General features: G+C 38.3%; 1 protein-coding gene across 5 annotated transcripts in view; it reads right to left on the reverse strand.

Moving 5' to 3' along the window:
- Positions 1-5,482: 5,482 nt before the first annotated feature.
- The window catches only part of ST18 (ST18 C2H2C-type zinc finger transcription factor), a 178,108-nt gene continuing 157,626 nt past the window's right edge, over positions 5,483-25,964 (reverse strand). For all 5 annotated transcript variants that reach the window (XM_013184970.3, XM_013184971.3, XM_048072433.2 and 2 more), the window contains 9 exons: positions 23,741-23,803; positions 22,874-22,942; positions 17,772-17,834; positions 17,597-17,677; positions 15,927-16,148; positions 13,033-13,121; positions 11,355-11,458; positions 8,890-9,033; positions 5,483-8,018 (listed from right to left, as the gene is read on the reverse strand). In XM_013184970.3, coding sequence (XP_013040424.1) covers positions 7,878-8,018; positions 8,890-9,033; positions 11,355-11,458; positions 13,033-13,121; positions 15,927-16,148; positions 17,597-17,677; positions 17,772-17,834; positions 22,874-22,942; positions 23,741-23,803 — 976 coding nt within the window. In that variant the 3' untranslated portion in view covers positions 5,483-7,877. The remainder of the gene's footprint in view (positions 8,019-8,889; positions 9,034-11,354; positions 11,459-13,032; positions 13,122-15,926; positions 16,149-17,596; positions 17,678-17,771; positions 17,835-22,873; positions 22,943-23,740; positions 23,804-25,964) is intronic.

The raw sequence follows: 25,964 nt of genomic DNA on the forward strand, positions 1-25,964 counted from the left end.
AATTTACCAAAAGTGTTTTTGAAAGACCACAAAGCCAAACATAATAAGCATAATCAGAACTGCTTATTTTAATTCTGAAACTGAAGGTTGCCTTAAACAACCGTCCATGTGTAAATTGTAATTTCCAGGTCAGTTTGAGACCTGGAATAGCAATATGTCACTGGATCCTACTTTTCAGGGTTAGGCCTATTCCTGTATGAGTGGGGTGCATGCACAGAGGTCCATGAGGATGTATTAGGGGAGGTGATGCATAAACTTTATGTTAATTTTCAGCTCTTCAGCATCTTTCTGGGATACCTTTCCTTACTCACTGGCTTTGAAAGCAAACCAAACTACATCTTACTCTAAAGAGGACAAGAAATCCAAAGGATGAAAGAACTGAATCACATTTCAAAGATAAGCATTCATTCCACAGGGGAAGAGAGAGACAGTATTAAAATTTTGGAGGCTTCATGATTGTGCCCCAGGCCAAAGCTGTATGTTCAGCAGCAGGCTGTCACACCCTAATTGCTAGTACCCCTTTGTGAATCAACATCTCTGAGAAGCCAATTCTCCATGATGCTTCTTTAATATACATTTTCTCATTTGCCCCACGTATATTTCAGTTTGCCATCTGATAATTGGAATTGTGTGGGTAGCAGCCGGTACCATCTGGCTTGTTAATAAGTAGAGGATAAAAATGTCTAATGCCTTGCTCTACATAAATACAAGAATTACCCTACAAATAAACAGCTCCTTGAAACCCCAACCGATGAGAACAAAAGAAAATAGTGTGGTCCTAGCTCATTAAAAAACACTGAGGAGAGAATGAGAGAGCAGTGGCAAAGCCTCATCACTTCTCATCTGAAGTTTTAGTGTAACTAAAACATATGGGAAAAATAATGCAAAATTAAACGTGATAATGCACTTTTCACACCAAAACATATTGGGCCACTATACAAATGATGCAATTAAAACTGCTGCCTTCAGGAGCCAAAACCCAAGCTGAATAAGTACAGTACAATTAAAGTTTTTGATTTAAAACCAGCAAAAGATTTATCATAATGAACCTCGGAACTGAGATAATATGACTTGGGGGCATCAAAGCTAAGCTATAGAAAGCCACATGTCCTACAATGTGGAGTTAGAATTGGAAGACTGACATCAGCAGATTTTAGGGCACAGAAAGGCTTACAAGTTCATTTGCATGTGAATGGCCAAGACCATGCAAAATCTTGCGTGTAAACAGTGCGGTATTGTAATCAATACTTTAATTAACGGGAAGGCAGTGCAAAGCTGTCTGCGTTGGGGAAATAAACTCTGATCCTGTAGGCTGGATGCAAAAGCCGTGCTGTTGTGTTTGGATGTTGCTGGAGCTCGTACAGCGCCTTATCTGCGAGGCCTCATATGCGCCACGACAATGTCCTCTAATCTGGGCATAGAAAGGGCATCATGAGCAGCGAGGGCTGCAGCCCTGCCACACTCCCAAGATGGGGAATGGAGATTTAAGCTTCTTGCGGGGAAGGGACTGCCTGGCGTGGCCCGGGGCAGGGGGACATGCAGGGATGCACGGCCAGGCAGCTGCCAGCTGGCTGGGGGCTGCCACACACCGGTGCTTACAGGGTGGGGAAAAGGCTCAGGGCAGGATCTCGGATCCCTGCCCAACCACCAGTCCCCCCAGCAAGCCCTGGCCCAGGCAGGAAGCTGCAATGGCAGTGCTGCTGTCACGATCCTCCAGGGTTTCAGGGGCTTGGCATGCCCAGCAGGAGGACTTCAGGCCTTCAAGACATGCGCCAACCTCTGGGTGAGTCCAAGCTCAGAGGGAGCTTTCCCTTTACCTATGCTCTGATACAATAGCAAGCCCAAGAGTGTATACTATTGGACAAAAAGGAAAAAGACCCATGTTTTGAAGCCAGAGCTGCTCTGCTCAAAGTGGAGCTGATGCAGCCTGACACCTGACGGCCGTCTGCCCTGTCCCTCTCACCCTGTCATTGTCACAGTGACCCCAAAAGCAAGAATCCCTGCTTGTCTGCCTGCTTCCTTGCTTAAATATTTACATGCACGTGTGAGGCTTGCACTTGCACGTCCTTTGACACCACACCAGGCACAGGAGTGCAGTTCTCCAGCTGAACTTGCACAGACTGCTGCTGACAGGCTGGGCTGTGCATCGTGCTGATCACGAGCTGGCCCTTGCCAAGCAGAGCATGTAGCAGCTGAGCCTGCCTCCGCTTCCCTCTTACAGTGAATCACAATTTTGCCCTCATAGCAATCAGCTGATTTTTCACAAAATCCATAGGAGCTCCATTATCTCAAATAAAAGTGCTTCTGCTTTTATAGCCTTTGCTTCAGTTGTTTTGAAATTCGGTTTCTGCATTTCAAAAATTTAGTTTCAGCCTGAGCTGCAGTGCTGGCTGGAAGATATCTTCAAGGAAAATAATATAACAGTTATAAGAATAAAATGCAGACTATGATAAAGACATAGGAAAAAAAAAAAAAACAACTAGATAATGGGCTGTGCATAAATACTGATAACGTGGAATTTGAAATCAGAAATGTGGGGATTGGTTTTGAGCCTGTGGCATACAAACTGAGCCAGTTCTGACAGACAGAGGAGCTTACCCAGATGCATTAGATTTGAATGACTTTGCTTGTACTATTCAGTGTCCCGAAGAACCGGGGGTCAGCGTTATTTATAATGACTACCATCAAAGCATTTGATATATAGTGTGGTGTTGCAGATATCTCCCATCAAACACAGCCCAGAGTTACCAAAAATGCCAACCTAGGCCTAGGGATGGCTTCCCAAAGTGCTGTTTCCTCATCCATCTGCTGGACACACAGGATGTTCACTCGCAGCCATCAGCACTGAAGCTCCCCATGCAGCACTTCTGTTTAGAGATGAGCTCTTCAGCCTGAGGAGCTGGTACTGCATTTACTGTGAAGGAATTCAATTTACACGTGTTTTCCCAGTAGGTTTTCTTAAGCTTTTTAAAAACCTTCTTTCCTTCCCTAACATTTTTTGACCAGACATTGGGATGAAAGAAACAGACTCCATTCCCCCAATTGTAGGCAATTCCCTCTCAGAGGAACTAAGCTCATCTTGCTCCTAAAGAATCAAATGAATTTCATCCCAGTAAATTTGAAATCAATGTAGAATCTGGCTTCTAATCCAGATTTTGCTTATTGTGTCAGAAATAATCAGGGGTGCACAGAGACTGTACATATAAAGAAGATGTAATTAAAGAAGATTTCAGGCCAGATACTTTAAGCCCCAGCTCCAACCTCAGCAACAATGATAGGGGACTGTTTGGACAGATGCTATCTTCAGTTAAACAAGGAATGAGATTCAGCCCTTTGTGGGGTATTTTTCTTGTTGTTGTTGTTATTGTTTTTTTTTTTTTTTCCCCTTCTTGTCTCATTTTCCATCAGAACTTTAAAAGATGTGTGCACAAACAATAAAATAGGAGTTTGGTAAGGGTTAGAACTAAGTTTGGGGTAACAACCTGTTCTACTCTTTTGTATCTGGGATGGGTACAAGTGCTTGCCAGGAATTTTCTAATGCTACATAAACACAAATAGATGTTAACATGATATATGTAACGATCCTATCAAATAATAATATGAAAGCTTAATAGCTAGTAATTTGGATTGATCAGAAGAAGGGAATTTGGAAAAGTCCCTGCTTGGAAAAAATAAATAGCTGAGCCTCTAGCTTCTAAAATTGAGGCCCCTTCAAGGATGCTGAGGCAGAGCACCAAAATCAGTATCTGGTTTCGAAAAATCTTGTGCAGTAATACTTTCAGAAGTATTCAGATATAACAGCAACCTAAATAGTAATTGTTATCATATAGCTGGAAATTCCTGAGATTTACTTGGACAATGTCTGTGGGAATATTCATTTAAGAAAGAAATGCAGTTGAAGCAATTTGTAGCATGAAGTCAGACAGGAAATCAGACTAATCCTTGGCAAAATTATGTGTAAGCTTGGCTGTCTAAGACTTACTAGAGCAACAGAGACAGAAGAAAACCAAGCCAGAATGAGATATTGAAAGGTAATAAAACTGGGTCACTGTCCTACATTACACAAAAGCTAAATGGAGCTCTATCATTCCACGGTATCCTGAGTGAGATAAACAAAGGACTTTGTCTGCTGCCGATCTCCTATAAACATCCAAGTAATGTAGCTGCAAGAATCATAAAGCAAACTTTAAACATAGGAGAAATGCCAAGGCAGGTAGAATAAATTGTACACGAACAGACGAAGGAGCTGCCTTCTGTCATGACGCTGCATCACTGCAAGATTACAAATTCCAATTAAGAAACTCTGAGCTTTGTTAAAAAAAAAAAAAAAAAAAGAAGTACAATATAAATACGATGAAGGGGCTCTGAGTGGAAAAGCCATGATGTAATTAGATAGATACACTAAGCCAGCAGGAGAGAAGAGGTGCTTAATTAGTAAATAGAAATATGATTGCAGTAGAAAACAGAAGCTGATTTTTACATCATGGTCTCAAAAACCTTTTCCATGAGCAGTTAAGAGACAGGATATAGACCTCCTGAGCTGACAGGACAGCAGATATTGACTGTTCCTGCTCTCATTCCTTTTCTTTGATATTTGAAGCTTCAATTCCTTTCCAATTAATTCAATCAATGGGACATATATATTTTTACTGCAGTTAGTACTCCCTTTCCCCATTTTTATGGTCATAGATGTAGAACAATTTTTCTTGATCTGCTCTATCTGAATGCAGGATGTGTCAATTTTTCTAGTGTCATAGTTCATTTTGGCTTATCTAGCTATGTCTACTCAAAAATATAATTATCAGCTACTTTATGAGCTTTAAATTTACCTTGTTTTCTAAAGAAAAATATTCTTCACGGGAAGTTGGAATTTGAGTTGGAATTTGAGACAAGAAATTATCCTATAGCTATTACCATGCATCCTAAACAAAAATGTCTTGTTTTTGCTACAACTAGCAGTGAAAAAAAAAAAAAAAAAAAGTCCATTAGATACTGGAAATATTATCTTTCTAAAAGGAGCAGATTTTTATTTGTGCAATGTCTAAGCACAGCAAATCTCGGCAGAAAATTGCACTGGAACAGTGGGTGGTTCCAAACTGCTGGAAACTTTACAATGGCTTTTATGTTTAAACATCATTTAGCAGCTGTTAAAGGTCAGCACAAATCCCATACTTTATCAGTATAAATGAAGCTTACAACTGCCAAGAAAACAATGCATTAAATAATGCAGTGATTTTTTCGTTTTTTTTCCCTTCAGAAGTGAAAAGGACCTCTTAAGCAGTTCCATTTTTCTCCTCCTTATTTCAAATTGACAAAGCAAAACATTAATTAAATTATTTATACCAGAAATTTACTTACAGGGATGACACATTTTGTACACAAAGCAAGTAAAACATCTGACACATTGTATAGTGCCAGGTGCAGTTAAGAATGTAATACAAGTCGGCATCTAGAGGCTAAAAAAACCAACAAACTTGCTGAAATATTTCATTATCAATTTTATTTCCTACCATACACCAAATGTACAGCACAGAACACAATTTTGTTGCTTTGATGTAAGAAATATTAATTGTATGAAGAAACAGTATACAAACTACTCCAAATTAAAAAATGCATACATCATTGCTCTTTACAAAAGGTCTAATTTACAGTATAGCTCATCAATGCATTTAAACACAAAAAAAAAAAAGGAAAAAAAAAGAGATCAGTGCACATTACAAAACATATCAAGTACAAGGGAGGCAAATAAATACAAACATACTTCACAGAACATCCTGAGCAAACAACCAAACACAGATAAATTAACCTGAAGCGAGAGTAAATCATAATAATAAATACATAGGTCAGTAAGATTTTTTTTTACTTAAATAAAATATATAACAAATTTGTTAAAATATTTAGTAAATTAAATTTTAGTCTTTGTAATGAGTGAACTCATTTTGTATGCATTTAACAAGTATAACAAATGTTCGCTTTTTGTTTTTTTAGCAAGTACAATAACTTTAATAGCAATTTTTTTGTTTGGTGTCCTCCTATTTATATTAGACAGCACGTATGGTAGCTTTTGAAAAATCGATTTAAAAATAAACACAGCTTCTAAGAACATACATTTTTCCCTGTCTAAACTAGTATTGGAGAGTTGAATCAACCCTCAAACAAAAAGCAAGCCCCACCTAATGCAGAACAGTGACCACAGTGCATGAGAGTTGAATCACTTTTGAATAGTACTTTTGTGCAGGAACAGTAATAATATAATTGTATATGTCAAGCCTGTGAATGCCATCATATTCAATCTAAATATAAATGAGGCTAATAAAAATAAACACTTTCATTATAGCACGGAAAAATTAAACACATGCTAGATCCATGTATACATTTACACTGAGGCACATATGCACATGAGGTGTGTGTGCATACAAAAAAGGCAGTTTAGCTGGTTGTTTATACCTTTTTCTTAAAAAAAATAAATATAAAAAAAACTTCTGAAACAATGCTTAATTACTTACAATCCCTGAAATAGACATTGCCTCGGTTATAGCAACTGCTAAATTCTGACGGATTCAGAAACTCCGTGCCCAGGCTAACTGGAGAGGGGGGCACGCATGGGCGCCTCTGCACAGGTGTGTGGCCCCATCCCCTGTGCCTGCACGCCCTGGAGCGCCTGGTACCCTACTGAAAGACTGGTAACCAATGCAGTGTCAGACTAGTCTCGGAGAATAAGGATGGGAGAAACCAATCAGCGTGTTGCTACAGTTCATTCAATGAGAAGGGCAACCACAACTGTGCTGGAGTAACATTCCTCTCCAGACTGCTGCCTTCTCCGGTGCCATAAGTTCAAACCAGTATTGAATGCCATTTCAGGGGGAGATGTGTTTGACTTGTTATGTACAAAATCTTCAGCTTGGGATGTGTTTGCATTTTTCAGTTCCAAATCCATAGCAATACTGGTCGCTTGCTTAAAACCTCAACGTATCATACTAAAAGAGTACCAGTCCTATCAAATTATCGTTCTTGTTTAGAGATAATTGTCATTTCCCTCCATGAGCTGACTCTGAAAAAAACTGCAGTGGTAAAATAAATCTGAAGTTCTCTTGAAACATTTTAAATAATCATTCGCATAGGCTAAATCACACAGCCAAGTCAAGTGCTTTGCTGATTGCTATATTTCATTATTGCTAACGTATTCTTTAACACACTGTTTTCCAGCATACTGTGCTTTTAAAGAGCCCAAGTTCCCCACTAGTGGGCACCATTTATCTTCTCATTCCGTGCATCTTCACATCTCATGTTACTGCAAACCCATTTCTGATACAAAGCCATTATAAAAAAGCAGGATGTGAGGAAAATAAAACTAGAACCACAGTTCAGTCATTTGTTACTTTCATAGTTTTTTTTCTTCCTGTACAAACCCAGCAAGTTATTTAATTTACAGTATAACTTTCAGTCTATTTAAAATCCCATTGGAAAATAAATTAATAAACACATTTGTAAAAATATGGCAGGCCGCAAAAATGCTGTTAAAAGTTAAAAAAAAAAAACAGCTCTTTGATTAGAAATAAATAAAAAATATAAAAAATAGTTGCACACACTTTTTACATTCACTTTACAAAAACTGAGTGCAAAAGAAGAAGAAAAAAGGAATTGTACTGAAATAAATACAATATACTAACAGAGTGCATTGCTGTTAATACAAATAGTCTGTTGTGGTTTTATTCTTTTTTTTTTTTTTTATGTCAGCTGGGAAAAAATTAGTGCAATGTTGCAATTGTAAATGCAGCATGGCAACCTACACCCCTTAGCAGTACATGAACTCCTAACAGATCCATCTGGAGTTTACTGCTGTTAAGTAATTTCTGTTGCCCAGCAGCTTTCACATCCTACACATGGATGCCCTTCACTGCCTGTTTGATACTTTCCAGCAGAGCTTTGCATTCAGGGGAATAGTCCCGTTCCAGATTGCTGTACATGTCTGTGAGTGTATTTACATATGCTTCGAAATTCTGCTCACTGATTGGCCCCTAAATGAAGACAAAACATATTATAATTGTAGGAGATAAAATTAAGGCCAAAACAAAACAAACAAAAAAACCCACACACACACGCACACACAAAAAAAAAAAAAAAAAAACACCAAACGACCACAAGCAAACACCCAACCCCAAAGCAAGGAAAAGCAGTGTTATGGCAACTGGGGAGAAGTCATAAACCCGATGGTCATCCAGACTAATGGAGGGGTTGCAGAAATGAAGGGAGTTTTGTGTGCAACCACGCACACTTATAGCAAGAAAAGGTCTTGGAGATATTACCTTCAGTGTAACTTGCTTTTCTATTGAGGCCTTTCCTATTGAGGCTCTGGGATTATGGCTGATGTCCACAAACCTGTCCTCGCCTAATTTCCCAGAGCTCCTCCTGAGATTGGGAAAGGGGGCTGTAATTCTGTAGACTAAAGTACCTTTTGTTGATTTGGCCTGTGTTTGCAAGACATACAGGATGTGGAGTTTTTGAGAGGCTTTGCTGACTCCAGAAGAATCACAGCACTGAGCTGGATGAAACAGGTTAAAATTCTGATCTAGGAGCTAACAGTAAATACAGATTCTCGGTGTGAAATTTTCACACCTTGTGCAGGGTAAACATTGAGATAGGGAGGGATGGGGGAAAAGTGTCTTGCAGTACAGGGCAGAGACACCAACGTTGGCTCAGTCTTGCAAGCAACTGAGTCCCTTAGTGAGCAGAATTCACAATCCAGTGTCTCTTCAGAGTAAATTAGGCTAAGGAGAGCTCTGCTAATGCAGCTACCATGCTCCTGCTGGTCCCTGAGCTTGCTCAGCTGCTTCAGGTGCTGGCAAAACAGTCTCAAAGAAGGTGTGAAGCTGCTGGCTGTGGTCTTACCATCTGTGGAAGTTGAATGTCAGCGAGGCTGGAGATGAGGGCTTGGCTTAAGCCAGCTAGCTCCTTCAACAGGCTCTCGTTGTTCTGCTCTATGAGTTTGTTCTCTTCTTCTATCGTTTTCAAATTGCTCTCCATAGATGTGATCTACAAAATACAGGCACACAGTCACACAGACTCCTGGCAGTGCTGTAACTGCAGTTTGAACCCAAACTGGCCATCACTTTGTTATGAGAGGGGCCACTGTGGAATTGGAATTCAGGCACTTTTTTAAGGATGGACTCCACAGAATAGTCCACAAAATTCTGGACTCCACAGAATAGTCACAGCAAGGCAGAGGTTGTTTGCTGTGAACCGATGGACCTTGCTGCAGGTTCATACAGAATCACTGCGTCGGCAAGGCACCAGGGAGAGCCCCATGGCCAGAGGAGCAGGGAAATTAGCTCAGGGGAGGAGGGGTCCTTGCTGAGCTGGGATAGAGAGCGTGGCCTCAGGGGCATTGGAAGGAAGGAAAAAGGAGCCTGATGTTTGCATTGCTGTCCTGCTCTTACAGCATCCCTGCTGATCGACCACAATGGCAATGACGACGCTATTAGCTGCTGTGCTACTTTTCTGTCCCGCTCCTGGGTGGAGGGCAGAGCTGTGAGCTGCCCGGGATTAGTGACAGGGCTGAAAACAATAGGAGAAAAATAGAGTGGGAAGGAAATTGAGGGGTTGAGCACACAATTGCAAAGATGATCTCCAACCAACAGAATGGAAACACAGGCTTTTTAGAAACAGCAGGGAAAAAGCACCTGAGGTAGCAAAATGGTTTCCTTTTAGCATGAATGTGGTGGACATACGCTGAGCCCTGAAGGGTTTTATGTCAAAAGCAGTGCTGAAAAACTGAAGGCAACAGTGCAGGGGAACAATAGGCTCTGCTGCCCAGCTCCCCTGTGGTGGCAGCCCCTGGCCCTGCAAAGCAGGGAGTGATAGAGCCAGGTCCACGGGTGTTATGCCCACCCTCTCCTTGTTAGGACTCCATCTCTCTGTCCTGCCTAAATCTCTTTCTCGTTGTGGCCAAGTTAGTCTTTGACATGCACCGGGACTGTCCCCAGGGGAGGAACCCTGTTTTGCCTGCCCGCACCCCACTGAGGCCTCTTGTATGGAGCGTGCTTGAGGCAGCCTAACTCCTGTCCAGGCGAGACTAAAAGGAGACAGAGCAAAGCCATACAGGGAACACGTTGTTTCAGCTGTAGGTCACGCTTTGCTGGTCAGACGTCTTCACCAGGGAGCGATTCAGGGGGAAAGAAATCTGGTGAAATAAATTAGGCCATCTCTGTGCAAACAGCAAAGTGATCACCAAGGAGAGCCAAAAAAAAAGTGTCCAGAGATACTGGGAGAATAAAAATAAAAAAAACAAAAAAAAAAAAAACAAAAAAAAAACCTCACTGCAGTTCACTTTGGAACAGATCTCTCTGCAACTTTTTCAGTGTGAAGCCGGATCATTTAGATTCAGCACAGGTGGCATAAACTCCACCCGTATTTAGACTATATACGCTGTGGCTGTAACAAAAACAGCACAAATCAGCACTGCATATGTGCCAGGAAGGTGCAAATACAGAGAGGTGTGGCTGCACTCTGTTTTGGATCAGTTTAGACTTACATGCAGTTTCCAGACCTGTTCTCATTTAAGACCTTTTTTTCTCCAATTTGTATTGTCACTAAAATATTGAATAAGTTTTTGCTCATGCTTTGACCTGGTTTGCCCAGGTGACTCCCCGGGTGCATTCAGGAATCTCCGTGTGGAGGAACATACCCGGCTCACTCCACAGAACCACAACCAGCACGTGGAGGAAATTTAATCAGTTTAGTCAGTTTACAAAAGAATGACAGTGAACGACTCTTTTCCGTAGCTCCCCCTCAGACTAATCTGCTAGCAAAAATCTGTTAGCAAAACGCATCCGTTCTTTACCAGGTATTGCCTGGAGGCAAAATCCAAACTATTTGAATAACTAACGGTGAGTAAACTGAACTAGATTTTCTTAGGTACAAAATCAACTCTCAGAAAGAGTCAGAGCATGCTTGTAAGAGGTGATGCCCTCCCTAACCCGGGTTCTTCACAGCAGTCATGGGACTTTGTGGTTTGCTCAACAAAGGTTTGGTCAACAAAGGAAAATGAATGTTTTGTTTGATAAATATGTTTTTTTCTGCTCACCGAGATTAGCTCTGAATTGCCATTAGCCTATCACTCACCAGATCTTCATGACAATAAGCAGGAATTTGCTGCTTATTTACAGAAAACAAACAAACAAAAAAGCTTGACAAAGAAGGTGTGTAGGATTTTGGTAATTTTAAATGCTACAGAGTGATGAGAAGAGCCCACACAAGAATAACTGCATTTAAACATATCGTTTACATATTTCATCTACTTATTGTCTTTAAACATAGTATAATAAACAGTTAAAACTTTGGCTTTGATGTCATACCTGGGTTTGAAGTTTCATCATGTCAGCTTCAATTTTAAGATTGGATTCATTCAGTTCCTTTATTTCCTCATCCAAGTGTCTGATTTCTTCATCACTCTCAATACCTGGAAATAGTTGAAAATACCAATATCAGATTTAAAGTGTTCACATAAAAATGGATATATGAGTAACAAGCTATGCTGTTACTGAATAAGAGGAAGATAACAGGCTTTTGACCAATTGATTGATCCTTAAATTGTCTCTGACTTTGCTTTTACTGTGTTTTTTTTTTTTTTCTCCTAGCTTTAAAGGATCTACGTGAGCTGAAACATGTAAGGCATAATTAATGCTTTCTGAGATTTTCTGTTTCTCGTTTCTCTCTCTTTTTCTTTTTTTTTTTTTTTTTTTTCTTTCCAGCACAACATGCAACCACAAACTGGAGGATAGAGAAAGGAAAAACTTCTGGAAATGCTGGGAAGAAGAACGTATATAATGAAACATGAGGGAGTATTTACAATTTTGTTTTAGTTTTAAACAAAATATAACAGCAAGCCTTCCTTTACAGGGAGAACATCTCCAATAGTATAACTGCTGACTTCAGGAAGCTTATCTGTACCTGTTGCTGATCTTGCAAGAAGTTCTGTGGGGGAAAATCTCTATTCGGATTAATTTCCAGAAGCACAGTCTTAAGTATGTGTGATAAATAGTGAAATCTAAATGATGGCAAAAGGGAAACTATCAGGAAGCTAAAACACGTTACAGAAAAAAAATAAAATAAAAAGGAGGACTTTTACATTCCCACAATTTAGGCAGATAAAAAAAAATCTTCAGGTCTTTAGTGAAAGCCCTGTCCTGCACAATACTGTGCAGCTACAGCTGCTGGCAATGCATGTCCCTCTTTTTGCTTACTGTCACACTGAGACAAACTCGGTCTTCAGAAAGTACAGTAGTTGTTGTTTCTGCTTTAAAACCTACAGCCCCAAACTGAGTCTGCTAGAAAGTCAATCTTGGAAATCTGTCAGTAGCAGTCCCTGCCCCAGAGATAACGTGGACAGAGATGGGGCACATGGAAGCAAACTCCTGCCCAGTGTAACACAGCTGTTTTGTTCAGCATTTAGAGGCATAAAGTCAAAGTTCTCTTAATCCTGTCTCTCAGCTTTTTAAGGAACACAGTATAATAAAGCAGATTCCCATATATTTCCCCCTATACCTATTTGGTAGTTGTTCCTTTACTATTTGGTAGTTGTTACTTTACTTTTCTTACATAGGTTAGCAAAACTGTCAAAGCACTGCACAGAAACTAGACCATGTTGTATTCAAGTTAGGAGGAGAAGTCAACTTCCGCATGCAATTTTTCTCTCTTCTATTTTAGTCATTAGTTATCTAATGTCAGCTAGTTTGCCTGATTTGCATCTAATTATTTATTACTAATTGCAATATTAAAATCATCTCCAAACAACAACAAAAAATGTTCTGAGATAAAATGGGAGCATATGCCAAATGTTGAGTTATGAGGTAAATGAGAAGAATTTTTTTCTCTCATGCAAAGATTTTTTTTTAATTCAAGTTTAGTTATTGCCAGAGACAACTGAAAGGAGTGAGAATTAATGATAGAATGGCATAAAGGGGCATAAGTATAAATGGGAGTCAGGGCCCTTCTATCTAAATAAATGTCATCATCTTTTACAAATCTCCTTACCACCACTTGCTTTAAGCTTGATAGTCATTAATTCTTCTGAAATTTTGCCCTTTTTTATGGCTTGTGCATTCAGAGGACAACCAGACAGGCTGAAACAGATAGAAAAAAAAAAAAACATTAGCACCCACTTGAAAATGGCAACAATCCTTTCAGGCAATATTATCATGCACTTGGACAGACCTCTGTACCTAAGGTCACATCACTATTGCCATTATAGCATAGCTTCAGGGAATGACATAACTCATAAAGAGCTATTTAACTGTATATTCCAGCTTGAAAATTGGCACAGAAATCTCAACCTATAAGTAAACAACACTTTCAGAATAATCAAAATAACATTGGGAGCTATTATCTAGTTGCATGAAGAAGCATTTATAGAATTCTTGAAGTTCCACCACTTATAAACAAATAAAAACTATTGTTTTTACTGAGGGGTTGTTGCTCAGAGGAGAGGGGCAGTAAGGTTGTTTAAGATGGCAAGTTTACCATTCTTAAAAACAGTTAGTTAATGAGATAATTTCCATGGTGCACAACTATTGCATCATTTTGTTGATACATAATATTGATCGATACAAGAATAAGTCTGGATATACCCTATAGACTGTAATAGCTTTTTTGAATTGTTCTATTATATAGTCAGTTTGCTTTTTAACCACTGATCACATTTAATACATTTTGCTATTTCAATACTCGCAATTTCATCAGATGGTAATTATCTGAGGCAATTTTTATAGCCCACTAAAGGGCTAAGATGAATTGCACTGTCTTAATACTATCTTTATAAATAATAAAGAGGAAATACCTATAAGCTGAAGAATTGGCTCAAGGATTTGGAATTTGTATTCACATGTAACCAAGTAAGAAGTGAAGGAAAAATTTGTCCTAGCAGGATTTTTTTATTTATTTAATTATTATTTTTGTGTGTGTGTGTGTGAAACAAAATTTCCTAACAGACATATTTTTTTCTACACAGAAAATAAATAAGTAAATAAAAAAGTAAAAACCATTGAAGGTTCAAGTTAGCTTCCTGCCAGCTTAGTTAAAAGCCATACAGGGAAACATGCTAGTTCTCCAGTTCTGGAATACTGTTTAGTTTCTCTGCCCAGAGCTGATAACTAACTGGAAGAAGGTCTCAAAGCCATGTGTGACTTGTTGGATCTCAAGTGTGCTAGGAAAGGATGTAATATCATGAAACTATATTAATGCTGTGATCTTGAGTGTGATCCAGCCTTAAGTAGGACAGAAATCATCTGTGAGTTGCAACCAGCTGACATACTTTTTATGTTATTGGCTTGAAGCTATCATATTGCTTAGCATAAACTAATTAGCTCCAACTTAAAGCAGTGTCATAATGAAAACACTTTACCGTAGGATATAGCTTATAAAGTTAGGATAACACTGGACAAACCCACTGCTTTGGAGGTTTCTTCTCCATTACAGAGAGGTCTCTGTAACTTCACATATGAGTAGTTCAAAACTCTTTAATTAATTTATCCCTCAGCATTCCCTGGATGGGCTGATTTCACTACATCCTCTATATAGATAAGGCGATAGCATTAAAAGCTAAGGTTCACGTGCAGGCTGCTTAAAATTTCACCTAGGGACTTATGGTGTGTGTTTCCTCCTGGGTAGCTGTATTTGAGGACTGGGAGCCTTCCAGTAGCAAACACCTCATAAGGAGAGGTGGGGTCAGAGCAGGCAATCTGACTCTGCTGCTGATAGATTCAGCAAAGCCACAGCACCTCGTAGCAGTCAGGCCTGCCAACAGGTCACCCAAACTGGAGGACATTGTCTCAGCAGCTGAACTAAAAGCTCTGTGTAACTGTATATTGCGGTGGAGTTTGCAGCCAAATAAGTAAAAAACAAGTCTAGTCCTGAACTGGGAGTGGGCTGGGGCAGAGCTACACCGGGACTTCCAGACATGTGGCTGAGAAGGAGAAAAAAAAAAAAAAAAAAAGAGAGAAACAGGAGTGGCTCATCAAAACAAATGAAGGGTTGAAAGGAAAGAAAAAGTAAGAGCAATGGAGCTTGATGGGGGGCCTTTAAATACCAGATTTCAAAGGCTGTGAATTTTTAACATGGAGTTCTGTTGAATCATACTGTGCTTACTCTAATTGAATTTGTTCAAGTCATCTTAGACATTCTTGTATTGGAAAGTTGATTCAGAATGTTAGAAAAAAACAAAGGAGGCATAGAATAGAGATTTAATTCCCATTATACTTGGAAGACCAAAATTTACCAGGTAATAAATCTGATTCTGTAGCCATATACTTTGAGTAATATTAATTCATCATGTTCAAATAATTTTCATGTTTTCACAATGATACATAAAACACTGGTGTTTATTGTTACTGGTATATATGTTTCCTACTTTGTAAGAATAGGTTTTTTTTTTTTGTAAAATTGATGTAACTGCAAACTCATGTAACCCATAAGAGTTCTACACATTTTGTGTGTGTGTGGTTCTAGCTATTTAAATACGAAGTCTATGAAAACAGCTTTTCCACTGGTAGAAAGATGAAATGAATGCAGCTATTCCTCTTGCTAAATCTTTTCTGTTGACATTTCAATGATATTTGCATTTTCTATAAAAGATATACAGATACAACTCTATATTTGCCTAGGGAAGAACTCTATTAAATTTTAAATCATATAGAAACTGTGGTAATCTGAAGATAAGACCTTGGAAAGTCACATTGTAATGGGAACATAAAATAAGAGTTAAAAGTTTATCCCAGCTCTCTCAAACTTATTCTGACCAATATCAGATGCAATGTAAACTGTCTCGTTACTTAAATGACTTCAGCACAATTTATTCAGACTGTAACCTCATTTGTTGCCATTTCAACAGTGGAATGTTAAGGAAAATGAAAAGAGAAAACACAAAGTTATACCTTCTGTGGGTGACAAAAACATTATTAACATGACCCAGCCCGTTGCAGCCTGGCAAAGGACAGTGTGGCAGCTCTTGTTTGTTCAGTTTCCAGGATAGTGAAGACCCATTGACGGGACTCTCCTTCTGTCTCTTGGCAGCCAAAGGACAACCAGAAGCAGTGCGATGAGAAGTGTATTTACCTGATATGTGACCTTGGCCATCACAGCCTATCACTGGACATCTATAGAAACACAGCAAAAGAACCCATGTTTTCACTAGAGATAACAGGTGAAGATGGTCTCAAGAAAGTCTGAGGAAATACGTCCATCTGCCTATGCCACTTTGCATTAATTTTTTAAGACTCGGTCTCCTGGGACTCACTATACCTGAGCATCCAATTCATGTCAAGATGTTATGGGGGTTCAGCTGATTTTAAGATTAGGCAATTTAAAATATAGTTGGACTGCCTAAGAAATTAAACAATTCATTTAGATATTGTTTTACCAGAAAAGAAATTAGAAATTCTATTACAGGCAATAAATCACAATCTACAAGTCACCATTCTCTCTATGTTTCTAGCATGAAGCAGAGGGTAAGTTTCTGTATCTGGAAAACTTGTACTGTCTCATGCAAATACTTGCAAAGTAAGTTAGTTTTATTCACCTGTCTACTTATCTATCTATCTATCAGTCCATCCATCTATCTATCATAGAATCATTACAAGTTGAAAAAGACCTCCAAGATCATCTGGTCCAACCATCACCCTACCACCAATGTCACCCACTAAACCATGTCCCTAAGCACCAGGTCCAACCTTTCCCTGAACACCCCCAGGGATGGTGAAGCCACCACCTCCCTGGGCAACCTGTTCCAATGCCTGACTACTCTTTCTGAGAAGAAATGTCTCCTCATTTCCAACCTAAACCTCCCCTGGCGCAACTTGAGGCCATTCCCTCTAGTCCTATCACTGGTTACCTGTGAGAAGAGGCTGACCCCCAGCTCCCCACACCTTCCTTTCAGGTAGTTGTAGAGAGCAATAAGGTCTCCCCTGAGCCTCCTCTTCTCCAGACTAAACAACCCCAATTTCCACAGATGCTCCTCATAGGACTTATGCTCCAGGCCCTTCACCAGCTTCATAGCCCTTCTCTGGACACGTTCCAGGACCTCAATGTCCTTCTTGTACCGAGGGGCGCAAAGCTGAACACAGTACTCAAGGTGTGGCCTCACCAGAGCTATCTATCTATTTATTTATTTTTGTGCTGCTCTGTCAGTGTTATGCTTTCTCTCCTATCATTAGCAAGCATTAAGTACAATATTGAGTGCAACTAAATCTTCACATCTGTATTCTGTCAGTTATCACTTACTGTTTTTAATGGAATCTGCACTCAAGTAAGTCATGCAGTGAATTTCTACTGAGTTTTCAGTTTTTGCTTTTAGTGAAAATTTAACTGTTTAAAACAATAGAAACAGTGCAAGCAAACACAGCAATCCTTTCTCACTGCTCAAGCTCCAAGTTGATGGACTCCGTCAGCTTCACTAGAAGCAGAAACATTTGGTTTGGCTTCAGCTCTGGGGCATATTCTCAGCTAGCTCAGATTAAGTAGGTCATTTCCTGTGATGCATCAACTCCTGAACTCTTACTGTTTTTTTCCCCTTTCACAGCTATTAGACCTGTGTTTTTGTACTCACTTTAGCTCAGGGTCTTCTTTTTCTTCCTTGGTAGGAGTCACTTTGATACCACCTTTCCTGGCACGGGGACAACCAGATAAGCTGAAAGAAACACACAGAACAAAAGCCACTTCTCTTGATGCTGCTTGGCAAGAACCCCAAGGGTTGCAGTCCAAAATCATGGGATAGTTCCTACCTTCTGTGTGATGCATAGTTCCCAGTCACATGGCCAGAGCCATCACAACCAGGTGTAGGGCACCTATAAAATAATACAGGGAGCTTACAAAACATGACTTCAAAGATAACAGTAAACAACGTGTACCTGGTGCATTTTGTCTAGGGTGGAAGAAAGAACAACACAGCTTTTGTTGAATAATTAAAACTAGTTCTTGATGATTTTTTTTCTCTAAATGATCAAATTGCTTTCATTTTTTTCTTTTATAACAGAATTTTGATAAGAAAAAATGACATATTTCATACAATATGTAGATTTATACTTCATAGCACTGTTTTCACCAAACATTATTCCTTGTACAGGGTCGACATTACAAAAAAAAAGAATAAAAATAAAAAGCAGATTGATATAGATCTCTTTGTAAATTTACTGTTACGTGTTTTTTTGTTATCTGTCTGATATTTACAGATACAGATATAAATAAGCCCTTTGCCAGTATTTACAGCAGGGAAAATGGAAGCAGAGAAGCTGTTTTACTTTTTTGGACATCAATAGAGTTGGTGCAATAGCCAGAATATGAATTTAGTAGTTTCTATATTCTAGCACTGTAACCATACCACAGGACTATATCTGTCTAACACTAGATTCAATTGGGTATTCAGTTTGGCAATCAGATTATGCTTATGTCCCATCTTTAAGGGTTTTTTGTGTATGTGTGCAACATGCAGAAGCCTTTTCAAGTGTGAATGTTTAATACTAAAATGTCCATACAATGTAAAGAAACAAACCTGCCTGTTAGTATGTCATTGCTGGTGGTCTGGGAGGGTAGGCTCTGCACTCGCTAGCAGTACATGAAAAATGTGCTCCAAAAGCCCACTGGAATCAGTAGATTGACTTCTGTGGGTTTTGGAGCAGGACTTTCCATCTCTGAAAGTAATCTTTCAGAGAGTAAAGTAATGAAATCTCTGAAAAAGTAATCTTTTTTTTTTTTTTTTTCATTTGAGGGTATTGAATTTTTGTTTGTGTGTGCGTGTTTTAGAAGAGAATCATGCCTCAACACACAAAGCAGCATAACCAAAATATTTACCTTTAGAAATTGTGCCAGCCGTGTCTACATTTCTGTGTTGTACAGCACTACATTCTTATGTTAACTATCCCTAAGGGCCTTTTGAATTCTATGATTTTTACAGAGTATCAGAATAACAGAAAGAGTAGTGCCAAACAAACATTAAGGAAGCTTGCACTGTTCAATACTCTCGTAAGGGTCTCAGTTGTTACTGAATCTGTCCTGAGATGAGGAGATGAGTGATTTAATCAGGTTGTTGGTAGGCTGCCATGGAAAACACCTACAAATATAATTGTAATGTCACATCTGAGTATGCAGGTGTATCTCTTAACAGAATATGTAAAAATGTTTCTCTGTAAATGATAAATTTGTCAAAAATATGATTTCTTTTGGACAAGACCAAATTTATTCACTGATTCAAGTGGAATTCAGCAAATAAATTCAACTGAATAAAGGAGAGACTTTTTTTATTTAAATGTCAAAACATTTCATGATGACATTTTCTCAACAAAATACTTTGGCAGAATGCTATGCTTCACACTGACAGTGAAGGTAGAGGTGTGGGTCGCAGAGTGCCAAATATGCTTGACTGAGTAGAACTAAATGTTGACCTGTATGAGCATGGGACAAGGACTGGGCACAACGTTATGTGGAGCAGGCAGCAAGGGCAGATGTCTGGAGAGCATGAATGCTCATAAGTAAAACCAGAATACCTGCCAAATACTATGGGTATTAATTTTGGCTACTTGTTTTATCAGATGATCACAGATGGAAGAGCTGTCCACATAGACTGGACATGGATTTTAATTCATCAAGAGCTCTTTATGGGACACATTCAGATCATGAGTCTGAGAGTTATGGACTTAAGACAGTGAGCTAATTTTGAATCTCCCCATCTGTGTTTGTCACTCCTGACATTGGTTAGATTGCACAACCAAATTAGTATTTAAAGTATTCTTTGAAGATTTAAAAGTAGTCTTTAAAGATTTGAGTGAGATAATTTCAATATTGATGTAATTAAAAGATGATGTTTCAGGCAGATTACTGACAGATTTGTAAGAATCTTCACTAGTAAGATTTATGATCTTGACCACTGGGTCAGGCTTTCTAAATATTGGTTATATTTTTGCATGGACTGTGAAATTCCACAATACAAGATACACCAACAGTGTATTGCCTTCCAGTCAGTAATACTGTGGATCTTCAGCTTTTAACTGGCTGATGAGTTTGGACTGGTGCCTTAGCTCAGGGAGTCACCCTCTGTTATGGAATCCTGGGCAGAGCCAAGAAAAACAGATTTATTTTGGAGGATCAGAAGACTCAAGAGCTCAAGCTAAAAGATGTCAGCTCTCAAGTCAGTGTAGGTTACAGATTCTCTTACACATCAAGTCTGTTTTCTAAGAACAAATCTTACAGTGATTTCACATATAAATTGTTGAAACCATGCACTGAGTACTATCATTTTATGCCCTCCTCCAAGAGGGTTACTCTATCTTTAGGTAGATGAACTACAACTTCACATAAAATTGATACACTGATCTGCTGATCTAGCAGCATTTCTGACACTTTTAGTCACTGTAAAGGTTATAGAAATGGTTGGATAGAAACTTTAGTTAAGACAAACCCACGGAGGTCAGATAATAAAGGTATTGACTAGAGAATATGCCAGGCTGTTTATGGAATATGTATAACTATGAAATTGTTGTATGAAACCTATCTAGAAGAACTGGTAAAATCTCTCCTAATAATTGGTATTTAACCTCTAGAACAAATAATCTGAGGATAGGACACTCTACCTATTCCCTAAAGGTTCTGAAATGTAATAAGATATTTTTCTAAAGTACACTTTTAAACTTCTTTAAGGTTTTCTAAGAAGCTCTTTGGTGAAATGAGAGAATGTGAATCAAGATAATCAGTTACAACTGTCCCTTACAGCTTTAAAATCCATGAGTCATTATCAACATTTGTATATTTTAATTTGACCAGCTTAGATTGCACTGTGCAGCGAGAATCCTCAGATATAAAATTTCTTGAATCTAACTCAGAAGTTCACTTTTTGAACAGATCTTCCTTATTTTCAAACTGTAGATCACATGGAAGCCTTGTATCTTTGCTGGCTTAGAGATTCACAGTTAAAGCCAAAATCCTATCTTGATTCTGGCAAATTAAACATGACTAACATTTGGAAAAAATACACAGCTTTTTCATATTCACGCCTAACTACATGAGGGTACTTTGGTGGCCTGATTCTACGAACATTTATGCCCTTTTCTCACATCCCTTTGAAGTAAAACCAACTACTGATATCGCTATACTATACCAGTGTGGAACTGATTGCAGTTTTTGGCATTAGATTTCATTTAGACTACCCTTTTCAAAATAAGAGTTTTGTTTAAAATTTCACCTGAATAATGTTTGCAGGAAGCTAAAATACAGTGGTACATTTGTGGAAAATAATTTTATTTAGCCCTTTTCCCTTTTGCAAATTGTCTGTGAACAGATTTTGATTTTTGCTCTTTTTCTAGCTAATTGAAATTAAATGCTAAGTGCGTTATGCAACATATTTCTGTCTGTGAAATGTTCATGAACTTTGACTTTGTCTTTCACAACTCACTTATTATACATGGCGTACAATGTGCAGTTTGTCATTTAAGTCATATGCTGTTGCTCCTCTTTCCTTATGGCATGACCAAAACTCTAGAAGCTTTACTGGAAAAATAACCATATTGGTATGCAAATTTCCTTATTCACACATGAATATGGGGGGAGGGGCTGCATGAGGAGCAACTATTCAAAATATTTGTGTGAGTGTCTATGTATGGCAGAAAGCCAACAAAAGCAGGGACAAATATATATGACTCAGCAAATGATTTCAAATTTGTCAGCATTTTCACAAGTCAGTTCCCTGCTTCATGTGCTGCTCTTTTCAAAACATACTAAAACTAGATTTTATACCTTTGAGACTCGGTGATCTAAAAGCTGAAAAGTATTGTGCCAGTGTGTCAGTTTCTCTACTGGCTTTGGGAACTGCTTTAACTATTTGCCTATATAAAGTTAGTGGCCTTTGCCAATTTGCCACATCTCCAGCAGGTTCATCTCCACAGCTACCATTAGTTAAGCATCTTTTTATAATTCATGCTGTTGGACTAGAGTATGAGACCACTTACATTTGATCTGGGAAGCTAACTTGTGACTAAACATACATGCCAATCCTATGTGTAGTCAGTCCTACTATAAATATCATTATAACACCATAATAGTGCCATGGTCAGAGGTTTTCTTCTATCTGGACTAGGGATGAACCTAAAGGACAGAAAGGACAGTCACAGGATTCTCCCTCTTTTACATGCATTCATGAGTTTTCCAAGCCATCTATTACAGGATCCAATTTACAAGTTGCAGAGGGAAAGCTATGAAAGAACTCTAATTATCCTTTCCTCTTTCCCACGTCCTTATTGACAAAGCCAATTCAATGACTAGATGACTGGTTGCCAGTGCCTCTCTTGACTACAGATTTTTGAAATATTCATATGTCCCTATACATCTGTCTATATAGCAGAGCCTGCACAGTCCTTTTGTAAGTGACATTTCATGGTGAGAATTATGCCAGCACAAAATCATATGACTTGATGTCTGCTTCAGTGACATTAAACTCATAGTGTATGGTAGTGAATGACAAAAAATGATATACAAGAATTCTGGTCTGGTTTTTGGATTTAGTCTAACTTCTCTGATCAGACTGGGTTATTTGCCAGATCAGTAGTACATGTTAGATATTTCCTCTTTATTTCTAAGTCAGAAATACACTGAGAGAGGCCTCTCAGTGTTTACATTTTTTTTCCCCCGGGTCCTAGCTAATTCATGAAAACGAAAATGAAAGGATACAAAAAAGAAGAAAGGCAAATGGAGAAATAAACTCTGCTTCAATTGATGAATTTCACTGAAATATTTCATATTTCATTGCTCAGAGCAATTCAGATGTGCAACTGCATTAATGTAGGGAACATGTTGATCAAAGATAAACAAGAATAACATTTTTATTATTATCCGTACTTACTTAAGCTCCTGTGAGTTAGCAGCCATAAGGGATTTTAATGTCTTGTCAGCTAACGGGCACCCAGAAACACTGAAAAAACATTGTGGAATGTTTCACTAAAACAGAATATTTTTTCTTAAAACAACAACCTCCAGACAATCTATGACTTAAAATGTGAAAAAAACAGAACCTCAAATATTTGCTGTTGACAAAGAAAGAGCAGCCCATAAAGGCTGTATGTCTTAAGTTACTGGGAAAATATATGGTCAGGGCCAGAGGTTTCAAAATTTCTGTAAAGCTGCATGGTGAGACAGTATTACACAGAATACTTCCTTTATGTTGCCTACGTAAAGGGCAGGTAGAGCATCTGCCCGTGTTTCTGGGAAAAGGCAGAAACTGCTTCTACCTTGCTCCCAAAAGAAAAGGCAGAAAAATATTGTTTCAACCCCCAGGTTGACAGTAGGCTATTCTGAGGGAAATAAATGACATCTACAGAATGTATTAGCAAATCTATGAATTTCAAAATCACCTGCAGAGATATCTACAGGAATGTAATTTAAAATCCCATGCACCAGCATCTGTACAGTGAGTGCTTGTACACTTAAGGAAATGAAAACTTAACTAAATGACTTATCTACAGGTCTCTGCTAAGACATACAGTTTGAGCACATCCTGCCTAAGTCCATATGTCTATTGAGTCCAGATTTTCACAAAATATAACAAAAACATGAAAAAAAAAAGGAAAAAAAAAAAAACAGGCACATTACTGTATGGGTAATTTTCTGCAAATTACTTCTGAATACTCATCCATGGTTAGTATAAAAATGTTAAATGACAACAGATAAAAGTAACTTAATTTCCTGCTTTGGGTTTCCTGTTGTTTCTTACCTGCGGTGTGAGGCATAGTTTCCTGTTACATGACCACTACCATCACATCCTGGAGTCGGACAGCTATGCAAAGATGCAATGAGAAATTGCATGAGTATGCAAAGATGAAATGAGTATGTATAATACATCGAATAGCTTACCCTACAATGACTTACATAATGGTACTTAGGGCAATCATATTCATCATTACCCATCTCATAACTATTAAGACACTACAAAAAAAAAAAACTAACAAAACTTACATAACAATTCTAGTTTTCAATTACTACTTGAAACATATATGGACAAGAAAAAATAATCCTATTTCCACAATGCAAATTAGCCAGAACCTTATTTTTTGATCTATGTAATGTGAAACCACCATGGTTTGCATAGATTTTTCAGTTATGATTTGTATTCTTGAAAGGACAATTTCACTATTGCTACCAATTTTTGACAGCAATTCATAAATCCTAGAGCTGAAGTTTTGATCTGACCTTGTGCGTAACAAAGACTAAAGAATAATAATATCCCAAATCATTCCCTCAGTCTCTGACTAAAATAAAGCACCTTGTTTAGAAACACATCTATTCTTTATTTGCTGAAGTAAGTGAGAAATAGGTATTATGGTTGTGTGTTAAACTAAAAGCACATCAGCTGAAGTTCAGAATGAGCACGTTTTCCTGACATGTTTGACCTGGAGCAAATGTTAGAGCTGCTGTTTTTCCTCAGCCCATCTTTGGTCATAGCACTGAGCTCATTTATCACTTTGGGTCTTGATTTATCATATCTTCCCTCTGCAAGAGTGCAAAGATGGCAAGAAATGCAATTTGTGTGTTGAGGGGGAAGAATAGGTGAATTAAATGTACCTTTCTATAGTATTTTAAGCCCTCTAACATTAGTTCTGCAGAGTCACCTTTTAAAGGGCTCTGTCTTCTTTCACTGGGCCCATGGTTAAGAAGGTCAAGCCAAAAGCTGTACAGAAGCTTTTAGCTAGTGCTCCCTGAGTAAGGAATACAGGAGATCCTCATCTGGCTATTTCTTTTGAACTGACAGAATGCTATGAACATTTTTAAATCTGTAAAAAAGACTTAGGAGGACATGAGTCTTATTTTCACAGCCCATTTCAAACTGAGTGATGCAGTTTTGGTCAAGAGAATTAATATGGAAAAAAAAAAAAAAAGAAAAGAAAAAAAAAGAAAAAAAAAGAAAAGAAAAAAAAGAAAAAAAAGAGAAAGCACATGCAAGGAGTTGGTATTCATACAATAGCTCACTGCAACTGAGCTAACAGTGTCAGAAAATTTTTCTCCACAAGTACTTATGTCATTTTAACAGCTTCCTCATGATGGAGCCACCTGTACTGGATTGTTCTGTATGAGTTCTAAGTTCAGTGAGATCAAAGAAATGCAGTCTGATCCCTATATTGCCTATAGAATCTGCTGATGCATTAAAACTTTTTTATTTAATTTTCTGGACGGGTATATTTAAGGTACCTCTTTCTACTCACCATGTGAAAATAATACACTGTAAGGTTATCACTGCTTTTGTAAATGTGGGGAATTATTATTTAGGAGATTAGAAATGTATTTTACAGACATCTCAAAACAGGTCAATATCACAAAGGAATAAATATTAGAAAAGAAAAGCTATTAGAGTCTTCAGCAAATAAACTCTCAGTGATTTTTGTATGCAACTGTTTTAGAGGTGGCAAAACAAACACGACCTCTAGCAATTTAGGTCATGAACTACAAGTGCAGATACAATGTGTTGAGTAGACAACACGCAGGCTGCACCGCATGAGGTGAAAGAATCACTCTTCACAGAAGCTTGCCCCAGGGAAATGTAATTTCTAAAGACAGAGGCAGATCTAACTGATTCAGTGCCACTGAGTCTGGGGAGCAGGACACAGGGTGACGGGATGCAACTTGTTTATTTATGGGCGATCCTGTAGTGATATTTTATAGACCATCATTACTAAGCTATATGGAATGCAGTTGCACAGAGAGGTATTCTGTTTGGGGGACAAAAACGAACAAACAAATAAACAAACAAACAAGTGGTATAAATTATTGCTAAGTCCCAGGTGGCAAAACAAACAAAAAAAAACCAAACAAAACTAACCAAACAAAAACCCCTCTATTGTTATCAAAGTGGTGTTGATGTGAATCCAGCAGGCTTTTGTGAAAAGCCTGGGATTTTAAAAAGTGACTAGTGTTATGAGCTGGCCGGGACAACTTTACTGAAA

The sequence above is a fragment of the Anser cygnoides genome, chromosome 2 (assembly GCF_040182565.1).
Source record: "Anser cygnoides isolate HZ-2024a breed goose chromosome 2, Taihu_goose_T2T_genome, whole genome shotgun sequence".
Taxonomy (NCBI): Eukaryota; Metazoa; Chordata; class Aves; order Anseriformes; family Anatidae; genus Anser; species Anser cygnoides.